This window comes from Nesoenas mayeri (assembly GCF_963082525.1).
Source record: "Nesoenas mayeri genome assembly, chromosome: 3".
Lineage (NCBI taxonomy): Eukaryota > Metazoa > Chordata > Aves > Columbiformes > Columbidae > Nesoenas > Nesoenas mayeri.
In genome coordinates this window covers 109,256,190-109,284,109 of record NC_137544.1, presented here as the reverse complement: position 1 = coordinate 109,284,109, position 27,920 = coordinate 109,256,190, and the positions used below count along the sequence as shown (strand labels likewise).

The following is a 27,920-nucleotide window of genomic DNA, read 5'->3' as shown; positions in this document are numbered from 1 at the left end:
CATCTTGGATAAGCAGTTGGGGTTTGTATATGTAGCAGATTAGCCCATGATAACTCTTTTTGGTAACTGAAATGCAAAGGCTGCTTTGTAAAGATGTTTAAATATTTTGATTCATTTAAAATCCATACCTTGTTTTAATATTAGATAATTGCCAGGACATACAGGCCCTTGCATTCCTTCAGACATTGCTTGCATAGATTGTGAAAATGCAGCTGAAATTATATCCTGGAAGAAAGCATAGAGCAGCAGTGAAGAATGGGAAATCCATGTCTCTGGTCAGATTTTGAAGTTCTCTGTGTTTACCTCCTACAGACTCAGTGTATGGTGGAAGAGGAGCAGAGAAATGGTGTCTGCCCCAGTTCCCCTGTCCGAGTGCCTCCAGAGTCCCCAACTGCACAAGTGCGCTCCCTAAGATACCGCCGTGTGAACAGCCCTGAATCAGAACGCCTCTCCACTGCTGATGGCAAAGCAGATCTACACGAAAGAAGGTTTGCTCACCCTCTGTAGCCTCCTACTGCTTTTACCCAGCATCTTGAGGTCTGTGGAGACCAATCTAATCATTAGATCAGCAGGCACTGGACGTTCATTTCTGGTTGGAGGTGCTCATGGGCTTTATGATCTTTCTGATGAGACTCATGTCTGCTAATAAGGAGAGTTAGTGGGAATGATTCTTACTCTGTCTCGGGATGGGAAGAACTCCACAGATAGAAGGAGGGACATTTGTTAGAGGGAAGGCAAAGCGTCAGATCAGAGATAATGTAAATAGTCACAAAACTTTTGGCTGGCCTGAGGTGGGAGGGAACAATGGATCTTTTTAGGATACAGACAAGGATCCATGTATTCTGGGAGCTAGCTGGCAGATCTTGATCTGCTGAGTTTCATTATTTCATTATTTTTCATCAACAGCAAGAATAATGTTACTTTTTCAGCATATAGTATTGCACTTGATACCTTCAGATGCATGGCAAAAAAAATAAACAAAACCCCAAGAATAATCAAAATAAGCTTTCTAAAGCATTGTATCCTGGAGAACATGTTACAAGACACAAGCCTTTGGTGCTGGTTAACTCCTTTCATTCACTGAATGCTTTTAACTCCTTCCTTTATTTCTCTAGCTCTTCCTTATCTACTCAGCATCATGCTAACTTAATATAGAAAATGTGTATTACCCAAAATACATCCTTTTCTCCTGCCTTCTTACCTCAGCTTCTGTTTTAAAAATCAAGATATTTTTTCATCTTGCAAGTAGCCTGCACTAAGTATGTTGCATATACAATCCCACTCTGCCACACAGTCTACTCATTATTCCATTTTTGACTTTTCACGACACAGACCTGAATCGCAGCACTGGGAAATTCTTCCGGCTTTCTGGAGTAAATTGTTCCACTCCAGGAGTCTCTCCTCTCCTGGGGAATGCATGAAAACATTGCCTAAGTCCAGAGTTTCCCTTACTTTTTTTAGCAATAGCTTTTAAAATCCAGTTCTTATCACACACAGTGTATTCTTACTTTGTATACTTAGTGTTTCCTATTCACAATAATATATTTTCAAGAACTAACAAATATAACCTTGCTTCTTTCAGATCCATCAAGATGGCTTTTGCTGAGAACTTAGGTTTTGCTCGCAATTTTCTCTATATCAATCTTGGGTTCACCTCCTTCTCTAATTCCCCTTTCTTAGTCAGAAATTTGACATTGCAAGCGCCTTTATTTCCATCTCAGCTCTGACCTTCCTCTGTGTTGATGATACCCAGTTTTGCTTAGCAGCCTTCACCAAATGGTCAGTCACTTCTCTGTTTCCCCTCATGCTTTCTCACACATGGAAGGCTTTTCCCAGAAGAGTCTGCAAGGCTGTTTGGTCTTTGTTGAAATCCTTTTGTAAAATGCACTGCAGCTGTCTTTTTCTGACCAGCAGATGCTCTGCTTTTGTACAGCAAGCTGCTAACGGCTGTGGTGGACAGAGAAGCAAAGTTAGCAGCAGGTGCAGGCCAAATGAGAAGCATGGATTATACCACTGTGGAGTAGAGTGCTAGAAATGCCACTGTTTTTTCCTGCTAAGATGCTGCCAGGGCCATTGGGGCACAGGGAGCTTCCAGGGTCTCTTTGGAGGGTATTTCTGCATGGCTGGAGAAGCTGCTGCTATTTAGACTGTGACTCGCTGAACCTTATGCTACCCATTGTAAAAAAGTACTAACCATATTTTCTTCCTGCTCCTCCAAAGTATTTTGGGGTCATCTGTGCACAATAGGATCGAAGATTTCTTCTGTCTTTGAAGAACTCCTGTGGCCACCTTAGAGGCTTCAATGGTCACTCAAGTGGTAGCACAGTGCAGCTGAAGAGGTTGTAAGAGCCAAGCAGAGACACTGTTAAGTCAGACAGTAGATTAAGGATTTAGGGAGTGTTTTCTTTTTCACAAACCAATAGTATTTACCAAAGGCTTAAGAGTATATTGGTGTTGTTGGGGGAAACTGGTTATCATCCTGTCATCTACAAGGAAGAGAGGTGCTGCATTGGCTCTCATACTGAAGCACTTTAGGGGGAACATCTTTTTTGCCACATAGATTCTAAAGAAATATTTTTGCTCAAGCCTAATGGTTTCATGTTCTGTCTTTAGATCTCGAATGGATTTACCTGGCTCTCCATCACGGCTTGTATGCTCCTCCCAGCCAGCCCAGATGCTGTCCATTGATACTGGCCAGGCTGATCGGCAGGCAAGTGGTAGGATGGATGTGTCTGCTTCGGTGGAACATGAAGCCCTCAGCAATGCCTTCCACTCAGTACCACTTGCAGAGGAGGAGGACTTTGATAGCAAGGAATGGGTTATCATTGATAAGGTGACAGAGCTGAAGGACTTTCACCCAGGTGCTGAGCCGAGCACCTCTGGAACCACAGATGAGGAGCCTGAGGAACTGAGACCTATTGAAGACGGTGAGGAGAGAAAGCGCTTAGGAGGAGATGCTGCAGTCAGGCCAAAGACGCATGATGGACGAGGTCGGGGTATGCAGCCTGTGACTGAGGAGGACAGTTCCCACAGACATGAAGGACCTTCTCAAACAGTATCTGACAGTAAACATGAACAGCAGATGGGAAGTCCAGCCCACTCTCCCCTACATTCAGCACCAGCTTTCCGACAAAGGAGATGAGAATCTGAACCTACTGGTCCTCAGAGACAGGTAAGATCCCTGGGTCTGTATTTTGTTGACAAGCATAGCATCATCTTAGAAAACCTCAGCTGTACTGGAGAAGTCTGTGACTCAAGCATGGATGCTTTTGTGAAACTGCTTCTAACAGTGCTTCTAAATGTTGTGAACAACTTAGAAGTGCTCCCTATAGCTCGTAACATCCCCTACAAAGGACACACTCTTATCAAGATCTTTCAGCTGATTTGGCACAGTGACAAGAGGAGAGCACAGCTGTGGTTGTAGGTATCTTGAATCAGTTCTCTTATTGCTCTACCACAGTGTTTTGTTAATAACCACTTAGCTGTATGCAAGTGTTGCCAGCCAATCTTCTCCACATAGTTTCTCAGCAGCAACAGCAGTGTCTGCCCTCTATTCTAATCACACATCAGCACTGGGCACAGCAATGCAAATCATGAAATAACTCCCTGAGATTAAACTTTTTTCTAAATACCTAATAAAAAGCTCAGAGGAACCAGCACACACATCACATCAACCTTACTTCTGTGATTGACATTGTTGTTACCAGAACTCACAGAAATGTTCTTTACCTACTCTGTTTGTTCCAGATAGTTGTAGAGGGCTTTTTTCTTTTGGTTTTGCTTTTTTTCTGTGGTCCTCTGAAGATACAAAGAACTTCAGGCTTTAGTGGGAGGCAATTTATTAGATGACCTGGAAAAACATTAGATACTGTTGGGCTCCGAGTTCCTCTGTCATGTCTAATCTTCGTTTCTCAGACGTTCAGAAGAAGGCTGTCCCAGAATGTTTACTTCAAGAGACAATAAAATTGTTCTCCCAAGGGCTTTTTGTATTTGTAGGTTAATGAATGTGGGATCCATAAGAGCAGGCAAGTCTTGGGTCATGTACACAGTGACATCCTCCTGTGACAGGCATTTGGGCAGTCTGCTTGTTCCTCTCTGGAAGCTGGTAATTCCATGTCCTATTCCCTCTTGAGCTTATTCTCTAAAGGAGTGTTCACTGGACTGGAGCATGTTAAAAGAGCATCCTTCTGTTCAGGCCTTGACCAGATTCTTCTCTTCTCTGGATCTTGGAGAGGTACAAGAAAAAAGTGCTGTTAATTTGGGCAGCAAAACATGACTGGTGCAATAAACTATATGAAAAGAATCAAACCAAAGTGTTCCTTGCTGAGGTGTATGAGGCTGCAGTACTTACAGGAAGGACAGAAATACTGATAGCAGGCTCTAGTGGGACTGTCCTGCTGAGCATGGAATAATAGTAGTACATGCTTCTCAGGAAGACTGCATCCAGTTGCAAGGTTCCTAGGTGGAGGTGTTTGCTTGTAAGAAGCCGAGATGTTGGATGACACAGATATCCGGAGCTTGCACAGGCAAGATCAGCATAATTGAAAGGGTCTGTGTCTGATTTTGCTCTGTCTGAACACTTATTAGGCTGGTCAGTGCAAGATCTGCAAGTTGTGATGAACACAGCAAGAGCCAGCTGGTAAGAACCAGCCGTAGGAACCAGCAGGAACACTTCACTGATGTATTTAGCATAGCTAAAGAAGGCTGGAGATGCCTTCTTGGCCACTGCACCTAATACAGCTATAAGAAATGACTGGGCGAGTTGGGTATGACACAGTATGAAGGCTGCTTATTCCTGCACGGTGATACTTAAAAAGCAGGCAAAAAAAGGTAAATTAATGGGATTGTGGATGATTACTGCTAATATATTAGACAGCCTTGGCTCTCCAGCTGACTGAACATTTTTTTGCTCCTGTATTCTGAAACACCCTCTGGTTACTCCTGGACCTAACTTTGTACATATAGACCAACACTGGACTTGTTTGGCTGGCCAGGATTCAGTTGTGCATCCTTTGAGTTCTGGATCCTTCAGTTGCTTCTATATACACAGCTTTGCAGTGTCATTCCTCTTTTTCCATTTGCTGTCACAGAGCCAACTGCCAACTCCGAAAGGAAGAATTACTTGGTGCCTGAAGGAAAGCATCAGCCTGTTTTCCTTAGGTGCGGCAGAGTTGGAGGGACAGTTGTTTGGGATGCTAATGATTTGACCAAGGAATTAACTAATGAAAATACTGAACGCCTCACTAGCAATGAGAGATGTTTCCTATAGCTCAGGCTTGGGCTTCCTCTGGGTTTGATTGAAATTGTGAACAGATAGTGTGTGTGTGAGTAAATCTTCCTTACCTTTGGATATGAACTGAGCCTTTAAAATTATCACTAAATGCAGACCTACCATGATTAAGGTCCTAGGCCCTGTTGTACTGATTTGGGACCTCATTCTGGTCTCCCAGAAACTGGTGATCATCCATTGGTATCAGCAAAGTACAAACCGAGAGCAAATGGGTAATCCCTGCTCTCATGCTTTGTTCTGTTCCTCCATTCTCTGGCTCCAATATATAACCCATTACTTGTTGCTGGCAAAAAGACAGTCACCTCTGGATTATCATAGAATCACAGCATGGCTGAGGTTGGAAGGGACCTCTGGAGATCATCTAGTCCCACTCAGGATTGCTCAGGAGGGCGTACAATCAGAATCTCTCTGAGGATGGTGACTCCGCAACCTCTCTGGGCAACGTGTTGCAGTGTTTAATCACACTGATGGTAAAAAACCTTTTTCTTATGTTTAAATGAAATTTCCTGTATTTCAGTTTCTGCCTATTTCTTCTTGTCCTTTCACTGGGCACGACTAAGAAGAGTCTGGGTCCATATTCTTTTTCCCATCAGGTATTTATAAATGTTGGTGAGAACCCCCATGAGCCTTCTCCAAACTAAACAGTCCCAACCCTCTCAGCATTTCCCCACATTAGGCCTCTTTTATCCCACAGGCAGCCTTCCACAGCCAGGAGAGTGCCACAAATAGAGTTATTTGAAGTTGTGCGTGTCTTGACCCTGAGAGGGCAGGAGCTGAGGAGCTTATGAGCCCTTCCCAGCCATTCCCCGCCATTGACTTCTCTGCTGAGAGATCAAGCAAGGATGCTCAGCATGAAGATCTGTGTTGGTAATGCCATGGGTAAGGCAGGAGGCAGTCAGAGGCACATTGCACAGGCTGCCTGGGACAGATCATAGAATCACAGAGTCATAGAATGTCCTGAGTTGGAAGGGACCCACAAGGATCGTCACATCCAGGTCCCGTCCCTCCATTGGACAACCCCAAAATTGACACCACATGTCGAAGGGCATTGTCCAATCACTTCTTGAATAGTGTCAGGTTTGGAGCCGTGACTACCTCCCTGGGGAGCCTGTTCCAGTGTTCCACCTGGGAGTCCAACTTGACCTCTATCACTGTTTTTCTTCCATAAAAATCTGTGCTGAGACCCTCACTGAGCCAAGAAAATATTCTCAGTTCAGGTGCTGAGCCCATGGGTGCCCTCACGCTCCTGACCTTCATCATTGCCTCATCTGAGGGATGCTATAGTTGTGATGTTGCCCAATACCCTTGGGAGCAGCACGGCTGGTTAGGGGATGTCCACTTCATTGACAACAGTATTGATGCTGTTCTCTTCCTCTGTTGGTTTGAGTTGGTGATGATTATTCCTTGGAAAAAGACACGTAGACACAGGAGAGGGCTGCCTCACAACAAGGACAGGGCTCAAGCATTTTGGGTGATCTGTAGAGCCTCTCTCTCATGTGTTGTAGAGCCCTGGATTGGCCCAGGTCTCTTACCTGGCTGAACTCTGATTTGCACTGATGACTGAAAGCTGAGCAGGGCTTTCTCTCGGTTATATTTTGGGCCTGGTGGCCTCTGTGTCCCCAGACACCGGAGCAGTGATAAGGGAAATCCTTGTCACTCCCAGAGTGCTGAAAGACAACAGGAGGAAAGGACAGAAACTACAAATTCACTGGCTCCAAGGCAGAAAGAAGAAAAGCTGGGTATATAAATACTATTTATACATGTTTATAGTATAGAAATATATATATCATAGTATATTAATATATATTGTGTCTAAATAATCAAGCAATGGATAGAACCAAAACACAGCAGGCTCTCAGGTTCATAACCATGGGCAGAAGAGGCAGGCTGGGGAAGAAGGCAACAGGAAAAATGCTATATGAAAAGGTGCTATGTGTCTTGGTGTCCCATTGTCCATGGGCTGCTCTGAGGAGACTTGAGGTACCATTTCTCAGTGGTGAGAAATAGGCATTTGCAGAAGGAGACAGACTCTCATTGCCCCTCACTCAGTGTCTTTCCTGTTGAGCTGCACTTGGTGCCTGTTGTAGATGATGTGATTCTTTGATATGCAGCTCTTCCAGCTTCCATCCATGTGAGAAGAGCTTGCCAGCTGATGGAGAAGGATCTGTGTAGAGTTGTCCTCTGTCCCTTAGGCTTTTTAGATTCAGGGTCCTTGTCCATCCATGTGTTAGGAATAAAGGATCAACAGAAAGTGATACTGTAAGAGAAGTAATTCTTATGTATGGTCCTTATATATATACAGGTCATAACAATCGGAACTTCAAGCTCAGTAGAAATTCCTAATTACATTTTAAATCTTTTACATCTATGGAGGCCTATCAACATCACATTTTTCCAGGACTTCCCATGCTGCTCCTGTCCAAACAGAGCAGGATAGGCCTGATGGAAGGTGGTCCAGCCTGATTTCTGCCAAGGGCAGAGGGATAGAAGGGCACAGCACCTCCAGCGTTGACTGTGCAATTTAAGCATGTCTGTAACCTGAGCTTCAGCCAAGAGGCAGCAATACCTAAGTGCGCTTGCTGATGGAGCATTGCGATTTGCCCCTTCGTGGCCTGGGCAAGGCCCTTGGTACTGTGCTGTGAAGGAGGTCCATCTGGGTAGTTGGAGTGATTAATTTTGATCTGAGAAGTCTTTACCACGTTGAGATGATACATTGGAAATCATGAAGTATGCTGAGCCCAAACATGGAGCAAAAAGTAATAAGAACAATTCTGGTATACTTAGCTGTGCAGCCTCCAAACAGTATACCCAGGACTGAATTTCTACAGCATCTATGGAGAGATTATTTGCTTTATGACAAATTATAGCTGCTGTCTAGAATTTCTTTGTCTCTCTCAAATACTTTGTATAACAGTATTACATCATTATTATTATCTGAGAGTCTGACCTATGCAGTGAAATGCAGTACATTGAGGACTGTGAATAATTGCTCTTCACGTTTAATGCCCACCACAAACTTAGGAAGATAAGATACCTGCCTCAAAGCACTGCAGAGATATTGAAGGTGACAGGAAAGAGATGAGACTGGATGAAGTTCAGTTCTTTTTCTCATATCATTTGCAAAGGCAACATCTCTAGTAAGATAAGGAGAACTGTTTTGGATGAAGAAAATACAATATTGCCTTTTCACATTTCCCAGTTACCCAGTTACATTTTGAAACCTACAGAGACTGCCTGGAAAAAAAAAAAAAAAAAAAAAAAACAAACCAAAAAACGCAGCACAAGGAAGGGAATGGATTTGAAAGGAAAAAGGTAATTCTAGGAAAAATGATCTGTTTTTGGAAACTGAGGTTGCTGACCCCTGTGAAAGTGCTAGTTTCATAGCAGAGGCAGAAAGAAGAGGAAGGACTTAGCATTTTCAGGGTGAAGAATCTGAAGTCATTCCTGTAACGTCTCTGTCTTCTAGTCAGTATGTAGGAAGGTAGGGACTGCAATCTCATCCTTGCACAACTTGTGCTCTGTGAGTATATTTTCCTTGTTCTCCTGGCCATCCCATGATCACAGAAACAGAAAAGGGACCTAAGAATGCATCTTCTCCTCATGTCCTCCTGTGGCTCTGTGTTTTGTATTTCTCGCTGAAAGAAGAATTATACTCTGCCAGCCTTTACAGCTGCTGCCTTTCCCCTGCTTATCAAAACTAGAAGCAGGTACTCAATATAAAAGTGTATCAGGGGACCAGTAGTTTAAGTGTCAGAAAAGAAAAGTCCACCAACAGCTCCCGAAGTTACCTTCCCAAATCTCTGGAGCAAGTTTTATAAGACTTATTGAAAAAAAAAAAAAACAACAACTAAGAATCCTTCACTTTTAAATACACATAATCATTTTAGCACCAGATGTTTCACCATTTCTCTTACACATGGTTTCCAGGTGTGTTCAGACTTTGACTGTTACCTGTTTGCAAGATGTATGAGTAGCCGAATGATGTGTCCAGATGAGTGATGCCAGAGGAACAGAGAGGTGAGGCAGGTAGCCTGAAGAGATAGAGAAGGGGACTGACATAGCAGAGCTTGACACTGCTGGTGTCGCTTGTGTCTGCATGTGGCTGGGGAGAGCAGGGCAGGCCTCCTGTAATGGCAGACTCCTGTGGTGCCCATACGTGCCCTGCGAATTTACAGATGCAGAGCAGTAAGTAAGCCCCACTTAGGCATTTTACATCTGCTGGCGAAGATGCCTGCAGCATGTGCATCACAAACCAGGGGCGAGTCAAGTCTTTGCCTGACACCTTTTCCTGCACTCTTCTTGGTCTTTTTCAGTTGGAGGAGGACAGGCCTTCTCAGCACTCCCTCCCGAGGTACAGCCCCCTGAGAAGACTGACGTCCTCCGTTTTTTCCTCCTCAACTCTGGAGACAGAACACTACCCCCACTTTGGTGGCACTTTCATACAGCGCAGCCGTTCGGCGGAGAGCAGCCCCGTGCGCATGCCCCAGCGCAGGCACATGCCCCTCACGGCAGGAAACCACAGACTCATGCCTTCCGTCCTTCGCATTTCCAGGTCCCAGCTCCAGCAGGTGTGGGCCCGCTTCACACACAAAACATAGCCTGTTCAGGGAAGCAGCAGCCTCCACAATGCAATAATAGATCCCCACCTGCCCACAGTGTGTCACCACTTAATGCAATACTGAATCCCAGACAACACCGGCCTAAGGTACTGTTACTTCCAAAGCCCTGGCAGCCAAACCCCACAGAGACTGAAAACATTTGGTTTTCTAAACCTCCCAGCAACCTGGGTGAGGGGCAGGAGCATGGCCGAAGATGAGAACACAGATGGTGAACATGTGATACATATGAAAGAGCTGAATGCCAAGGCTCTTCTCAGAGACTCGCTTGCATGTCCTGCAACCTTGGGGTAGAAAGTGCAGGGCTGCCTTGCCGAACACGTGCAATCAAGCCACAAACATTGTCAAATTATGACTGGAGTGGAGAGACTGTGGAGGTATCAGCAAGCGTTACCTTCACTGGGCAAATTGGTTCAAGCATCTTTGTTGGTGTCTTACTCTGGGCCAAATCTGTAGGCAGTTTTACTCCATCTAGAAATAGGCAGACTCCTACTGGAAGCTCACCTGAGGCAAGACCTCAGGATTTATCCCTCTTATGGAGTTATGATCATGTATCTCTTTGTTGCTTTGGCTTTGGAAATCTCCTTGCTTTTTGTTGCAGTTTGGTTTCCATACAGTCACCACAAATTTCTGTCTCTCTGGTTTTGCCTCTGTTATGTGACAGTGGACCCATTTGTCTGCTCTCCACTCCTAAGGTGGATAGCAAGGATTTTCTTACCCATCCAGCCGTATATTCCTTTGTTTCTGAATTCCAGAAATTTTAGGCACCTGCAGATTTTCAATGGCAGAGGAGCCCTGCATCTTGGCCTTGCTTGGAAATGCCTGTGATAACAGATCTCACTTGAGAAATAAGTGGCCTAAATAAGCAGTTAGTATACAGAGCCCCTGTCTAAAACTGACTTGAGTCTCAGAGGAAAAGGGAGATCAAAGTTAATGTAAATTGTTATAAGTATCCTTATTTCCCCAGATTGCAGGGCTATATTGCCCTTCTCAGTATAGCTGCAGTGTAAAACACCAGGCTGTATGAAGACCTGTAGTTAAGCGAATGTAGTAACCATCTTCTACTGAAATGAGCCTTAGGACCAGTTTTCTGGGAGAAGAGGCAGTATGGATGTTAAGGTTAAAGAAGAAGGGGTCATTGCTGGTGCTCAGGGCTTTAGGAAAGTGCAAGTCCAAAATAAAAAATTCTGCAGGAAGCATATAAGCAGAGGATACAGACAAGAAAACATACAGAAAGCTCAGGCAAATGAGAAAATGGCATGGGATAAGTATGGGTGTTAGAAGAAAGTTGTGACATGGAGGTGTTACTGCATAAGTATGGTATTTCCAGTGGGGTTACAGTCTTCCTTCCAAATACTGACTTCTGTAGGTACATCTACCCTGCCTGAGGCTCCCTTAATCTTGGATTCACCCTTCTGTAAGCAACCCCAGACAGTGCAAGCCCTGACAGGGTGGGTGGTGCTGGCCGAAGCTCGTAGGACCTGGCCTGGTGGGTCTGTGTGTCGCAAGATGTGCTCAGGCACAGTCGTGCCACAGAGCATCCTGCTGGGTAGAGGGATGGAGATGGAGAGGGCAACACACCCTCATTGAGAAGATTCAGCGTAGACATGACTGGTCTCTTCCCACAGTCATTCTTGAATTTAAATTTATTTTGATTTGCTGCAAGAACATGAGTGAACAGCACACTTTACTGCCCAGCCAGAATTTTTACCTGCAATTTGTTGATCAGTTTTCTTTTTAAAAAACCCACTGGGCATTGCCAGAAATATGACTGAATTTACCAGTAGCCTAGTCTTATTTGGCAGTTCTCTTGTCAAGCACAGAAACCAGTGTGTGCACAGGCACGTCGCAAGAAGAGCCAGAGGCCATGAATACAATTGCAAAGAGCAAGCTTTATTTTAGTTACCTCTCTACTGGAGGATCTCCGAAGTGGCACCTAAGCTCCCATGCAGAGGTGAGACAAGCAGGGATGCAGGCGCAGCAGTGATTCAGCCCAGCTAGAAGATTACTAGGCCGGCTGCGCTTGCCTATATTTCAAGGCTGAGAGCAGACGCAGCCTCTAGCTGTGCTCGGCTCTTTCTCAAAACAAAGCAGGAATCTCAGACATTATAAGGTGCCATAGGGTTTCTCTCAGGCCTGTGTTATCTAATACAGAGTTTCTACTTGTCAAACACACAAGATCACCAAAACAATTAGCGTGATGTATGTGCTTTCTTTATACCCCAGCTGCAGGTCACTTGAGTGTGTTTACATTTCTCCTCCTCGCTCCATCTTCCGCAATTCCCATACACCAGAAAGAGCAGGGCTTTGCCTTTCTCAAAGCGACATGAGAAGGAATGATTTCCTTGAGTAGACTCTGCTCTGATGTTATTTTTTCCATGCTCAGTAGGGACTTAAATAGAACAGCAGATTCCAGAGAAAATGGAGTTTGTGAAAGAAGCAGATTTAAAATCAGTAAATTTAATAACTTTTAGTTCGTAGTCTCCAAAACACTGGTGTTCACTTTTCCAGATAAATTTTAAGGAATGAAAATTTCTGTTGTTTTATTTTTTAAAAATCCATTTTTAGTTTCACTAGCGAGAAAAGGCAACAAACTCTAAGCTGCCCCTTAGACAAAAACAATGACTAGCTGATAAGTTGCTCCATACATAAAATTTAAAGGGCAGTAATCTAATGCTACTCATTGTGTCTATATATAAAACTGTTCTTGCCAAGTAAACTTGAAACTCTTCTAAGTTTGAAAGTCTGATTGATAAAGATGGTTGATTTATATTGACTTCACTAAGACTTTCTTCTAGTTAAAGTTATTAATAAGTTGAAAACCAACTAACCAAACAAAATATGCTTATATGTTGCTATCTCTCAGAAGTGGTGATGTTTCTCATTAGGACTCCTGATCTCCTGCCCTTAGCTCAGCACTATTCTGTGCCTTTAATGGTTGTCAAGAAGAGAAAAGAAATCACTAAGGAGAAAGTTCGTAGTGGCAGGAAAATGGGTGGCTTCATAAAATAATGCAGGCCAGCTCTGCATAAAGGTCTGGATCATTTGATGAGTTGCTTGCATTCAAACTAATTATTGCATTTAGCCAGGGACAAGGTCATGTTTTGAATACAAAGAATATGGGTCACATGCTCAGAGTGGGAGAAACTGTGCCCTGGGAGGTGCTGTCTCCCAAAATGAAGTGGGAGTTACTGGAAAAAATTACCTGCATGTAAGTTCTCATTATGTTGCTAAAGCAAAAACAAAACAAAACAAAACAAAACAAATATATATATATATATGTACAAGCAGGAAAATTAAGATATGAGCAGAGAGGAGATCTTTTATGCTGGTGAGCTCTCTACCAGGCATCGTCTCCAAGTCTTGTATGGAAATTTTTTAAAAAATATTTTCAAAACCTAGAAAAGGAGAAGTGATGCAAAAATTTTTTGATTCTGTAAAACCTGCCTTGTAGAATGAGCGTGAAGAAATGCAGGCTGTCATTAAAGACAAAACTAGAAAGTGATATGACTGGTGTTAAGAGTTACCTGAAGAGAGCAAGACCATTTTTTAATCTGCCAGGCAAAGATATGGATCTAGTTGCTGGAAGATAAAAAAACAAAGGTCAAACTAGAATTAGGATGCTTGTTTTAAAGATGTAAGTGGGTGGTAAACAGCTGAAATACATTATTAAAAGACACTGAATTCTTTGCCGTTCAGATTCTGTAAGGTGGGATATTGATTTCTAAAGCAATCCTGTTAAACTATCCAATTTGGGCTGTATACCAAAATAACTGGACATGTTGCTGTCACCTAGGTTTTATGGAAAGTTTTATTTCATGGTCAATATGGCTTTCACAATTCAATTCTGAACAAATTAATTGGTGCTAAGGGCTGGAATTCTGATGTTACAATAGTCAATTTGCAGACTTTTTTAACATCTTCCTCTAATATTGTAATGATTACTATGGAATCCACATATTGTTGAGGAACAGGGTAGAGCGAGATAAGGACCAAGCAAAACAAGTCGATTCAATGTGAATCACGCTAAGCCATTTATTACAGAAACAAGTCTCCTTATATACGTAACTATATTCTAATCACGCGTCCACGCTCCAAGCATGGATTTGCTAAATGAGGATCGTGGGCTGTCCGTGCTCTGGAGTCTCACTGATGATACGTCCGATGATTCATGCCACGCCAGGACCCCGGTGATTGAGGAACGCCCCTCTTTCTCACAGCAGACTCTGTTCTCGAAGTGGCCTTGAGATACCTTTGAGCCTGACTAATTCAGCAACAGGTCTTAATCTATCAAAACCCATCCACAGAACAGTTGGCAAATTAAATAAATGTGAAAATAGCTATCTTTTTGTAGATATGGAAAAGTAATAAATTAATAGTAAAACTAGTTACAGTGCAATTCTAAAAGAACTCTGTAGGTTACATTTATATTGCATTTATTCATTGTGTTTCATTTATAATGACTGCAAATATAAATGTAAATATGTCCAAAATCAGTTGTAAAAAAAAAAAAAAAAAAAGGAAGTAGCAATCAGTCATTTCCCATTGAAGGCTATGCTTTCGTGGTTAAGTTAGGAGAACAAAAGTGTTGGTTCTCTAAGAGGTGCCCTCCTACCTCCACCCCATCCCATCCAGCCCTTTCCCCTCTGCCAATGTTCATATGGCTGCATGGACCTGCACAGGGAGAAGGAAAGTTGTTTTCAGCTTTGATTCATCTCCTGCTTTGGTTCATCCTCCATTTGCACAACCAAAAGCACTGGCAAGCCAGGGTCAGCAGGGAAAAAAACAACCCATGGATGGCTGTCAGCAGGAAAAATTGCCATGGGGTTATGAGCTGAAACATTAGTTGCACTAGTTCCTTTTATGTTTGGGAAGGTTCCTGAAGTGCTTCTGCTGGGGTAAGTCAGTGTAAATCAATACTAGTGAAATAAAATTTCAGCATCAGACTCGTAGACAAATTGTGTTTATCAGAAGGGTCCAAGAACAGGGTTTGTATCCTGAAAGAGATGTTCCTGTCTTTACTTCCCATTGTACATAGCACTTGTTCTTGTCAGAATGCAAAATGAGGATTGAAATGAGCATCTGCCACTCCTTTATGATACAGAGATCATTAGCATCAGCACAGGTATCTGTTGCTGAGATCTCCTGTTCTACTTCAGTGAGCAAATGCATATCAGTTGTATATACATACAAAAGCCATATTTTTATATCTTGGTCTCTTGGCTCCTTTCACTTTCTTTGCAGAATGGGAGATGTTTCCAATGTATCACTCTCCCTGGCCTCCTTTCCACAGAAAGGAGCTACAGAGAGGTGATTTCTGTGAAAATGTGGATTAAGCTGGCATGGCTGGGGTAAATGTAGTCACGCTAGCACACATTCACTTTCAGTATAGAACATTTTGGTGGGAGGGGGATGGGTGAAAATAGGCTATAATGACAAAGGTGCAATTTTGCAGATGCCAGCGCATCTGCATTAGGAGTATCCTGCTGATATACTCATGTTGACGAAGACCCTAATATGAACCTGACTTTGTCTGCCATTCTCATACTTTTTTTTGCCAGTTTTGAGGGGCAGGTAAGTGGAAGAGTTTTGTTGCTTCTCCTCTTTCACTGTGTGAAGTCATTTGTGATGACAAAATAGAATAGAAATGCCCTGTCAGACAGCCATATAGGTGATATAATCCCAGCCCTGCGCTACCTCTTCATAATGAAAAGCTTCTCTTGCTCTTCCACTCTTTCTCTTGGTTGTGAGTCTCAATCTGGACATTGTGGTGGTCAAGGCTGCTGCAGTTCTCTTGCTCTGAAGGGGATGAACTGGTTCAAAGGTTGTATTTGTTGGGCTAAGTCTTGGTGGTTCCTAGAGGCTTCCAACCTGGACTGTTGCTTTCCTTTCATGTGACAAATTTTGACACCCAGACCTGTCCTTCAGCTCTTTCCCTGTAGTCCATGTGGTGATTCTTGAAGAGTCCCCAAGAACAGAGGCAGATCAACCCACCTCTCAAATCCTGTGTTCAAATGGCTTTTGAGGAGTATATAGGAAGCTTCTCTAGCTGCTTTTCAGTTACTAGGCACTCAGCTGAGGGTGGGAGTTTAAGGGCAGCTTTTCCCTTCCAGTGCATTGAGGCAGTAGGCACAACCTGAGCTGTGAAGGACGTTGGCAGTTGCCATCTTGCCAGCACAGGATGAAGAAGCTGTGCTTGGACAGCTAGGCTCCAGACTGAATTTGAGGTAAGGCAGCTCACTCCAGGAATGGCTGACATCTAGCTTTGGGATCATATCCGTGAGCAGAGATATTGCTGCTCAGTTGCCACCCAATTAGCTTATGTTGGTAGGCTTCACATACAATGTGGCAAGGAAGCAGAATCCCCTCATCTTCACCTGGGTGCTTGAGAAGATCTCTTGGATCTAGTTGCCTCTTTGTTCTCCTTTGCCTGTCCTGGCCCTTCCCCATATCACAACATTATTTTTACTCCACTCCACTTGCCAGTGTGTGTCCCACTCCACACATTCACCTACCCCTGAGGTTCACCTCCATTGCCATTCATGATGTCTTATCCCTCACATCCTTATTGCATCCCTCGGTACCCGCATTACCTCCTGCCTTTGCTGTTTCCAAGAATACACGAGGCTTGCTTCCTGCACCAGTTTCCTATGCATTGCATATCTCACATTCATAGAATCATAGAATGTCCTGAGTTGGAAGGGACCCATAAGGATCATTGAGTCCAACTCCTGTCCCTGCATAGGACAACCCCACAGTTCACACCATGTGTCTGAGGGTGTTGTCCAGCCTCTTCTTGAACACTGTCAGGCTTGGGGCCGTGACACCTCCCTGAGGAGCCTGCCACAGTGCTCCACCACCCTCTGGGTGAAGAACCTTTTCCTAATGTCCAGTCTAAATCTCCCCTGGCACATCTTCCTGTCATTCCCTTGGGTTCTGTCACTGGTCACTAAAGAGAAGAGTTCAGTGCCTGCTCCTCCTCCTCCCCTTGTGAGGAAGCTGTAGGCAGTGATGAGGTCTCCTCTTAGTCTTCTCTTCTGCAGGCTGAACAAACCAAGTGACTTCAGCTGTTCCTCATATGGCTTCCCCTCCAAAACCTTCACCAACTTCATAGCCATTTATTGCACCATACAGTCCCTGTAGAACTTTGATCAGCCTCTTGCTTTCCCTCCCTCTGATTTCCTTGGAGGAAACAGTGGAAAATGGCACATTTTGGCACTTGGAGCAGTCTCAGCTCTACATGGAGTCTGTGTGAGGAATAGTGATCATGTTGTTTAAAGGCAGTTTGGTTTCAAAGATGACAGTGGAAGATACAATCTATCTCCAGGACAGTTTCACAAGTTTCAAATCCTGGAATCCTTAGGACTCATCAAACTCCTCAAAATTATTGTGACCATGAGCAGCTGAATGTAGAGAACTGGCAATGATCTTTCAGTTAATACACAGCTGCCATCTGTGATTGCAAACCATGTAAACAGCTGGTTAAACATCACTTCTCTTCTTGTGAGCTTGTGTGCTTTATTTTTCTGTGAGTCACTTCTCTCCTGTTTGACATGCGGGACCAATAGAGGAAGTCAGTGGCAAACAAAGCCTTTTCAGAACATGTAAAGATGAGGCCAGATATGAGAGTTTGATTGCACAGAGAGAATTTCAGAAGGCAGAATATTATTTCATGATCTGGAAATTGTCAGGACCGTGGGTGGGACCTATATACCAAATAAAACAAATGTCATACAGGCATTTCTTTCACTGCAAATCACCAGGAACTTCACTTGCTCTCTCATGTAAAAATGCACTATTTGAATCTGATGCTGTGATTCTATGTAAATAAATTAAGGCAAGAAAATATAAACATTGCTAGTTTAGTCTTGTAAAATAGCTCAACAATAGGATGCACTATGAGACTGAAGATCAGAAAGCATGAAATGATATGTTCAATCCTTTTCCTATTTTCTAATGTCCTTCCCTCTCACGTCTCCATCGATTAATCTTCCATGATGTGTATATATGGAATTTTTAAGTGCTTGGCAGTGGTACAAGATTATTCCTGAAAATAGAAGGTGATTTTCTACTGCTCATCTGGAGGGACTGATGACAGATACTCACTGTATTTGTCCAGAGGGTTTAGCATCTCCTCCTTAGGCTACATTCATATTACAGCAACATAATACTGTGTCAATGACTTAATTTATTTTTATTGCAAACTGCTGGGTTAGATGAATGACACATTTTATTAATGGTTGTCAGTGGAGATTTATTCACGCCACTCTCAGAACTTCACCTGGAGCTGAAACTATTTTGCAACTCTCACATTGAATAAGAAAGGGCTCTTTTATCCCAATCTACTCAAAAGAGAAGCTATTATTTTTATTTTACCTTTTCTGTTTTTCCTTTTGTGACAAATGGGAAAGAACTATTTGGAGATCACTATCATATATATCTCTGCTTGGCAGTAACAGATGGCTTCAAAGAGGCTAGCTGAAGAAAATAAAATTGCATTTCCTGGCAGACAAGGTCTGAAGCCTTGAAAATCATGGATCCTGTTAGTGTTTATAGTGAATAAATTGCCGTGGATATTTCTCAGCTGGAGAACATGGTGTGCTTTTCTTCTTGACCCGCTTCCCTTGTAGTTGCCAGCCCTTCCCCAGAGTGGCTGGAGGAGATGATAGTTTCTGGAGAAGCTGACCAAAGTAAGCCAGATGTGTTTCCTGGTTTCACTGTTGTCCCCAGGGTGGTGTCAGGATGCTTTTTACCAGAGCTTCCATTTCTGGTTGTATGTGTGTTTATATGTGTCCATGACCCACACATGAAATACAAATGGCCATGCATGGTCATGCCTTAAAGAAACCTTTCTGTGCCGGTAATGGGCCACTTTGCACACATCCAAGTACTCAAAAGGCTATTGTAAAGAACAAATCTCAATCAGTTACAGAAAGTATCATGTTGTCTGGTTCAAATGGCACACCTGGCATCCTTTGCATGTTGCAGATCTGATTTTGGCAACCTGGCCCAGCCCACTTTTCTTAATTCAGTGTCTTGTAGCATACCTATCCCTCCATTCACCATCTGCTGGTGGCAGAGTATTCTGGCGATAGGAACGGTGCTGCCACTTAAGACATAACTTATTAGTATGCAAACGCCTATTTTGGGTAATGTTAAAACATTAAATAAAATGTGTAAAGGCTGATCACTGCAGTACTACCTTCCTTTTTGTTGCATTTTTAGATCATATGTTTTGTGTTTGGTTTGCTATAACACACACATTTGCAGTTCCTTGGGACAGTGCAAAGATTAATTTCTGGGAAATGTTTCTAAGTATTATCTGATGTATTGCAACTCCTTTGTATTGAAAAAATGATGTTACAATAAATGTACATTTTGAACAAGCTGCTAACCGTGTAACCTAGGGATTGGAAGCAATCTCCATTTTACATTCACTTGCATGTCTTTTAGTGTTTGAAAAGAAAATGGTCTTATGTTTGGAGGGTTTTTTTTCACATGCAAAGTGTTTCAAGTTGGTTATCTCACCTAGTGCACTTGCCTCATAAGAATCCCCAGGGCTTCCTCCAACAACTCCAACAAGTTTCTCAGTTTAATTATGAGTGCAATTAATGATCTGGCAATGTGGAACACAGTAATGGCAGATTTCCTCTGAACAAGTCAGATAAGGAGGATTTCTGTGGGGCTCTTGCCCCTTCAGCTTGGTCATTCCTGAAAAAAAAAAAAAAAAAGCCAGATCAGGTTCTTATTCAGCACTGCTGACTTCTGGTTATTTTTATGACTAAGGAAGATGTTTAGCTTTCAGAATCTGCTGCTGCTTCTTCTTTCTTGCTGCTATTAAGTTGCCTTTACTATTAGATACTAGAACAATTTTTGGATTATCATTTTCTTCCACCTTGCTCGTGTCTGCTCAGAGAAGGAGCTCTGCATTGACTCTTGCTGGAGACAGTCGTGGGTGCAGAGGTGGGAAGCTAAGTGGCAGGCATACTACCCTTACAGAGCTCTTGCTTCTGGTCAAGATGCTAGGAAAACTGGCATAAACCTAAGAACATACAAAAGCACAAATAGGGAGGGACACTTAACCAGCATAGGACTGGGCTGTCCTATTGACCTCGGTTGAAAAAAAAAAAAAAAAGAGGGAAAGGCTATGCAGTGTTTGATGGTAAGATGTTGGAAAGAAGAACATCTCTCTGACATTTATGTTGCTGATTCTTGGAACAACAGAGATCCTGCAAGCAAATATGGCAGCTCTAAGACCCCCGCTACTTTTACCTCATCTAAAACTGGTTTGAAGAAAGAGCTTCTTCAGAAGCTCAGATTATAGGTTTTTTTCCATTCACTGTTGTCAATCCTGCCAGATCTCCCAGTCTGAAACAAGCTTAGTCTATGTTGGCAGAGGACAATGTCACTTCCAGGATATGCTAAGGTCCTGATAGTATCCAAATCAAAGCTGCTACACGCAAGACCGAACTACGGCTCTTGCTGTTTGTGTGTCATCTGCATCTCTCAGGACTAAGGCCTCTTCCCATTCCCAATGGAACAATTAACGTCATATTGGGAACTCGATTTCCGCTTCTCAGGCTTTCCAGCTCCCATGAAGAATCTCAGGGACGAGCATATCCTTCCTTTGCATTACCTTGTGTTACCTGTTAGACTTCTGTTGCTGCTAAACAGGAGGTAGTCCAAACCATATTTATCCAACCGCTATTCAAGTAGGAGCTGAATGTGGGTTTCTGTAGTAATTTCTACTGAGAGGAGACAAAAGCTGTAGATAGCCTGTTGTACTTCCTGGCTTGCTTGAGAAACTTCATCTGCTGAGAGTTGAGTTTGCTTGAAGCAGAGGATCTCAGGAAAGTCCCTTTCAAGCAGGTCTTCAGGCTTGGGAGGCACAGCAGAAGGGCTTCCTCAAGTTGCTAGAAGTCCTCATCAGTTTGTTAGAGACAGAAGATTTGAAGAACCTGTGGAAGTTTGTCTCAGGGGAGGGCAGCAGGGAGATGGAGCAGAAGCAGCCTGCTGTAGCTTTAAAGGCAATGCTGAGTAGGGAGCCATTTGGAAGGATGTAGTTTACTAAAGGGATCCAAAGCTTATTTTCCTTGAGTCTTTTTATTCTTCCTGTATCTAATCCCTTTAGAGCCTAAGGTCAACCCCTTTTTGTACTGCAATAACACTGTAATATATGCTTGCATTAATTCTTTTTGCACACTGAGCATGCAACACCAATGTAAAGCTTTTTTTCAGAAGAAAAACACTGTACGATTGTGTATATAGAAATACTGAGAGAGAATTTTAATTCTGTCTCCTGTATAAATGCATGCATTGATTACCTGTATGTAGACCATGCTGTAAATGCTGCATAGTACTGTACATATGCTGCATAGTACATAGTACTGTAAAATCCTACACTTGAAACTACAATGAACAGGCAATGTAATCAAAAACAAACAAACAAACAGAAGAACAGAAGCTGTGCAATGGATTTTGTGCCTTTTTTAAATCCATGTATGCTAATCCAGACAATCTGGAAAAAAAAAAAAAAAAAAAAAAGAAGGAAAGGAAAAAAAACCCCTTGTATACTACCAAAACCTTATTAAAGAATTAAAGGCAGCACCTTGTTGATGGCTGGGTTTTTTGTTTGCTTTCTTGCTTTGTTTTTCTGCTCCCTTTGCTTCCAGCTCTGGGCAGTTTTCCCCTGCTTATGCTTGGGTGCACCAGGTAGGAATATGAAAGAGCTCTGGTAGAACAGAGAGAGTTTTATTATTGTTTACTAATGTGATTGCTGAAAACTCACAGTTAAGACAGATCTGGAAATAGAAACAAAGTTCTGTGACTGTTGGAGATGTGTTTAATGTACTTTGGGAAGGCCACACTGTGAGTTCAATTTACATAAATTTAGGCTAGTATCAATTTCATTTGAACCCAGTCATATCACAGCAGCAGGTTGCTACATTCTTGGTGACAAGGGGACCTGGGAACTTCTAATGCATGGTTGTAAACTTGCTGTGACAAGTGTTGCCAGCAGGTCAGGGGAGGTTCTCCTTCCCCTCTACTCTGCCCTGGTGAGGCCGCATCTGCAGTACCGTGGCCAGTTCTGGGCTTCCCAGTTTAAGAAGGACAAGGAATTACTGCAGGGAGTCCACCAGAGAGCTACAAAGATTGTTAGGAGTCTGGAGCATCTTTCTTATGAGGAATGGCTGAGAGATCTGGGTCTGTTCAGTCTGGAGAAAAGAAGGCTTAGAGGGGACCTTATTTATACTCATAAATATTTCCAGGATGAGTGTCAAGAGGATAGGACCAGACTCTTTGCAGTTGTGCCCAACAATAGGATGAGGGGCAACAGGCACAGATTGAAACATAGAAGGTTCCATGTAAACATGAGGAGAAACTTCTTTCCTTTGAGGGTGACAGAGCACTGCAACAGGCTGCCCAGAGAGGTTGTGGAATCTCCTTCTCTGGAGACATTCAAAACCCACCTGGACACATTCCTGTGTGATCTGCTCTGGCTGAATCTGCTTTAGCAGGTGGGTTGGACTAGATGATCTCCAGAGGTCCCTTTGAACCCCAACTATTCTGTAATTCCGTGGAGACTGCACCTTTGCTGATTTTTGCAGTATTTGCAGCATCACTGGGATGTAGAAACTTTCCAGCTGCCATATTGGGTAATGTGAGTCTCCTCTGAGGATGTCCTATTGCCAATGATCCTGCTAATTTGAAACCCCATCAGTTTAAAGACAAATCCCCAGACTCCACGTAGCTGCTGATGAGCACGGGGACAGAGATGGACTTGAAGGCTCTGATTTCTGCCTCTACCAAATACAAGCAGGTAGATCTTTTTCTCTCCTGACTCTCCTTCCTCTTCATATTCTAATTGTAGCCTCTGTGCAAAGCAGGCATATTTATTGCCTTCCAAACACATATTGTTGCCCAAAGTAGTTACTAGCCAAATTTAATTTAAATTCAGTGAAAAGACAGAGTGTTACAGATGTGAAATGCAGAGACTTTGTGGGGCACACATGCTCAGACTAATTAACAGCCATATGCATTCCTGGACAATTGACTGGGAAGTCAAAAGACCCAGGAGTTAAGATCTAAGCCCAAGCAGGTTGGAAAAAAATGGTTCACTGCCCAAAGACAGGCAAATGTGTCTTCCGAGAAAGTGAGGAACATAGGCAGAGATCGGAGCTTGCTATAGGTAAAGGCAGTCTTTTTGACTCAGATTTGTCCAGATCCAGGGTAGCCCTGCCCACTCACAGTCTTGGTAGCTTTTTAAAACGGGATGGTTGCCTCAACTCATGGCATAGTTCCTTCTCATAGTGGAGGGAGCCTAGCAGAGGGCCACCGAGATGATGAGGAACTAGAACATATGACATACAGAGAGGCTGAGAGAGTTGGGTTTGTTCTGCCTTAAAAAGAGAAGGGTTGGGGTGGGATCTTATTTTTTCCTTGAATTACCTGATGGAAGGATGATGTCAGACTCTTCTCAGAGGATCACAATGAAAAGATGAGATGTGATGGACACAAGCTGGGTAAAAGGAAAATTAGATGTAGAAATTAGATATAAAGAAAAACTTTTTCAGCATGAAAAGCCTCAAACTCTAGGACAGGGTCCCAAAGAGGTTGTGAGATCTCCATCTTTGAAGATACTCAAAACTCAGTTGGACATGGCCTGGAGCAGACATCTCTGAGTTAGTCCTGCTTTGAGGGGTGGCTGGAGCAGAGACCTCCAGAGATTCCTTACACCTTTTTTATTCTACAATTTTAAGATGCAAGCTAAGACTCTCCACTCTTGATCTTCTGGCATCTTCCCATTGGCACAGCAGAACAGAAAAATTCTTCTCCAGCTTTTGGGAAAAAGTCCTAGAGCAGCTGAGTGACCTGTAGTACAGAAGACACATGATGACTGCCAAGAGAGGACAAACTGCGAACACCTGGTCCGGCAGGCTGTTTGCTTACAGCTAGCTGCTGATTACATTAACTCAACAGTGAAGCCAATCTCATACTTTGATGCCCTAGGACATTCTTCCTTGTTAACAGCCTCAGGTGATGATAGCAATGAAGGTAATAAAATATGTGTTAAATTAATAATTGATCCAAGCAGCATTTCAAGAAAGTTTCTTTTAGTTGAGTTTGTAGGTAACTTCTGTCCTCCATATTTTTTGGCATATTTATGCTCTTCAGATTTTCTCCATGGTGCATTTGCAGCAGCAAAACAACAACAGCTTCGGGCTTCTTTAAGGAAAGCATTCTGACAATTTTGGGGTATTGCATGCAACAGGTTAAGCAGTCCAAGTCTCCCACAGGTAGGCAGAAGCCAAACAATCACTGTTGTGCTTAGGGTGCAGTGTCCATGCAGGGAAATAGAAAATACATGGGGAATTACAGACAGAAGGGCAGTTCATTTGCTAAATACCACAAAGAATTTGTACAGCCAGAGGTGGAAGTACATTATGATTAGAAAGGTATCTACTGCACAACTGAATGACAGCAAAGGGGTACCAGAGCAGAAGAAGGAAAGAAGCATTATTTTTATTACAGCAACATCATGATGTCCAGCTGTGTCATATCTTACTGCTTCATGTGAATCTCATCTCAGTAGAACTTCTGATGTCTTGCAAGGGTAAGAGCTGTTGAGGAAAGAGGGGTTGCTGGAGACAGGGCTGCTGGTGAGGCAGACTGCAGGACACATAAACCGTATCTCTGACCTACAGAGGATGTACACTGCAGGACTGGATTCAGTTCTTCTTGACCAGAAAGTAGATGAGATGACACAAGCTCGTAGGAGCTGACGGGATGTATGAAAGTTTACATATGCAGAGAAACCAGCGATCACAAAGCTGTACCATCAATCACAGCATCTAGAAAATGGGATGAAGTAGAGCAGCAGGTGAACTGTTATTGGGGATCAGGTACTCCTTCCAGTGGGAGGCTCAGCACAAGGCAAGATGTTGGTCAGGGCTTCTTTAATCAGGTCCCAGTTCCACTGAGGAAGCGTGTCTGGTTAAGACTCCAGGATAGCACTGCAGGTATATGTCCTGGGAAAACCACATCCAGCCAACAGGCAGAAGCCAATTTTAGGCGGCTTATGTCCAAAAAAATGCCTGAGGGAGGAAGTCAAGTGGGTAATTTCCTTTGCAAAGGGTGGTAAGTCCCTCTTACCAGTTCAAGACCCAAATCTGTCATCCTAATAGAAAAGGTAGAGTGGGTCAATGAAAGACTAAATCAGGCTAGTACAGGGTCATCTTCAGCACCAGACTTCAGCTTTAATGAAATAAGAGACAATGATTTGGAGTCCAGAGGCATTGCCAACACCAGCCTGTGTTTTAATTTATAAGATATAAAAAGAAATATTAAATAGATAACAATTTTTCACCATGCATAACAGCTTGATGCTGCCCACTGAGCTATTTGAAATGTCCCTGTTATACATGAGCATAGAGATCTTACATTTTTCAGACATACTAATAAAGCAGTTGCTCTGCACAGAGTAACATGCAGGTTTACAGCACAATTTGAAAATTGTGTCAATGGACTGAAAAGCTATGGAGGGCTTCTTTCCCTCTCAGAGACAAAATGTTCTGTTCCCATAGCCAGATGAATGTGCTGGCTGATGGCAGCTCTGTAGCCCAGGTAGTTAAATGGGTGCTTGTTTAGTCGTAGCCTCTGATACTGTCAAATGCCACTTGCAAACACCGATCTTTGGAGCCTGCTGTTCATAATTAGGACTGAAAAGTAACGTGATGCATTATTGATTGGTTGAGTTTACAGAGAGGCTTTTGTTTCCCAGCCCTCTTAAAGAAGGGTGACTTAAATGTTTTGGGATTTGGTTTTGTTTTGGTTTGGTTTTTTAATCCATTTTACAGAGTGATGCTTCTGTGGTTTTAATTTGCAACTAATAGTTAATTAGACTAAACTTCAATGGACATTTATTTTGCCTATTTATTTTGCAATTTTTTTGCTTATTTTGCTTATTTGTTCAAGTGTGTGCATGTGTGTGTGAGTTGCTGCTTTTCTGTTGGTATTGTATCATTTCACAACCTACCCCTGGTGCCTTATGGGCCATCTCTCCACCACAGACTGCTGCTCAAGAAAGACCAGCTGTTCTGTCCTCCCATTGCTTTTAGTTTTTGGACACCCCAGAGTCTAATAATGATACTTCATATGTCAGCTTTCATGACTTAACTTGCGAATCATTTTAGTGAAAGCTGAAGGAGCCTGTAAGAGTCAGAAGTATGAGTTGCTGGAGGGATGTGAGAGCAGGAGCGAGGGATGAATAGCATAGAGGGGAACACAGGAGCACTACAAGGGTATTGCCCCCAAGACAATGGTGGATAATATGGAAAAGGCATCAGCAAATGTAGCTGGCCCTGAGGGGCCCCTTGAGTTCACCATGGCCTAGGAATGAAAGAGAGTTGCTGAATGGTTCCAGTAAGGAAGAAGTGAATATGTAAATATTTTAATATTGCAATAAATATATAAATACTGAAGAAGACTGGTAAACATGAAAAAAATCCTGAGGAATTGCTTGCAAAAATCTCTTTTAGGTCCAGGTAAAGGCTGCTAACAAAGGAACTCCTTTGGCACATTTTTCTGCCTTCATTTATGAGTATGTGTGAATCTCTCTAAGGTCTGTATGAATTAAATGATTGAGGGATCACTGCTCAGGCATGTATTTTGAAAGTGTCATGGACTAGAACCTTTCGACTGATGCTTCCCACTGCTCTTGATTCTGATGTCTGTGTCCATGCTATGTCTGAATACTAACCCTTTTCTTTTGTCACATGTGTCTTCTTGCAGGCATATATGCTGAAGTCATTTGAAATGAATGGTCTGCCCAAGGCAGTGCCTTTAAGTTTGCCTTATCAAGACTTCAGAAAAGATATGTCAGACTACTGGGAAAAGCCTAAGGTATCCCAGCGGATAAAGAAAGTTGATTTCTCAAATGTTGTTTTGACTGCCCCTTGCAAACCTCTGGAACCTTATCTGGAAATAAATGGAAAAGAGGAGGAGGAGGAAGAAGACAATGAGGAAGAAGACAAGGAGGAGGAAGAGGAAGAAGGGGATGAGATTGATATGCACAATGGTTCCAGCAGTGGCCTGAGTCAAAAAAGCACAGAGCGCAGCCAGGAGTGTGCACCCTCCACACTCCTGGCTGATGACCAGAAGGGATCCAAGGGTCGCGCTTCCACTGCTGGTGGGGACCTGGAGCTGGAGGAAGGCTCAAAAACACTAGTGTTATTTTCGCCAGGTGATCTGAAAGAGTCTCCAGTGACCACAGACTTGGTTCCAGAAGTTGATCTGGGCACTCTTGCTGCACTGACTCCTCAGAGTGAGCGGCCACAGCCTATGGATAGCCAACTGCATGTATCCGAGCCAGGGACCCTCTCTTCAGTCCTTAAATCTGAACCAAAGCCCCCCGTGACAGTGGCTACAGCTTCCTCCCCCTTTACCAAAGTTGAGCGCACATTTGTTCCTATTGCTGAAAAGACCCACTTACATGTCATGTCTTCCAGTGGCGAGCTGATGAGGCATGAGGAACTGCCCTCCGGGCCAGTTTGAGGAGGTCATTATTGAAGAAGAGCTGGAGGACAACCTGGTGCAGATAGAGAATGAAAGCATACATTCAGGACTGGAAGGGGCACAGACAGAGAGCTCTGCGCTTTCGGCTAATCACATTGAAACCACCTCAGAAACAGCAGGGGAGCAGCTGGCCCTTCCCAATGCTGAAGCAAAGCCTCTCAAAGACAAGCCAGAGCTCTCTGACAAAGTGTCACTCTCGCTGGATTTGGATGAGCCTGGTAAGGTGGTGACAAGGGATCCTGACCTTGAGAAGTCAGCACTGGTGGCAGAACACCTGAAACGAGCAGAGATCCTCTTCAACACACAGCATAAAGGCCCCAGGAGGCCTCTTGGTTCCAGGTATAGAAGTCGAATACCCATTTTGTTCTCTGAGGAGGACACTGGCTCAGACCTTTCAACATCACTTTCTGCCAAAGAGAGGCTTTACAAGAGGGCAAAGC

The 27,920-nt window shown here is 43.2% G+C and overlaps 1 protein-coding gene across 1 annotated transcript in view; it reads left to right on the top strand.

The window, feature by feature from the left end:
• The window catches only part of LOC308038705 (tau-tubulin kinase 1-like), a gene marked incomplete at both ends in the record, with an annotated part of 48,555 nt that overhangs the window by 18,725 nt on the left and 1,910 nt on the right, over positions 1 to 27,920 (top strand). The window contains 5 exon segments of the mRNA XM_080341480.1: positions 313 to 488; positions 2,614 to 3,139; positions 3,143 to 3,172; positions 26,698 to 27,446; positions 27,448 to 27,920. The exon segment at positions 27,448 to 27,920 is cut by the window's right edge and continues 3 nt beyond it. Of these exon segments, the coding sequence (XP_080197606.1) occupies positions 313 to 488; positions 2,614 to 3,139; positions 3,143 to 3,172; positions 26,698 to 27,446; positions 27,448 to 27,920 (1,954 nt within the window).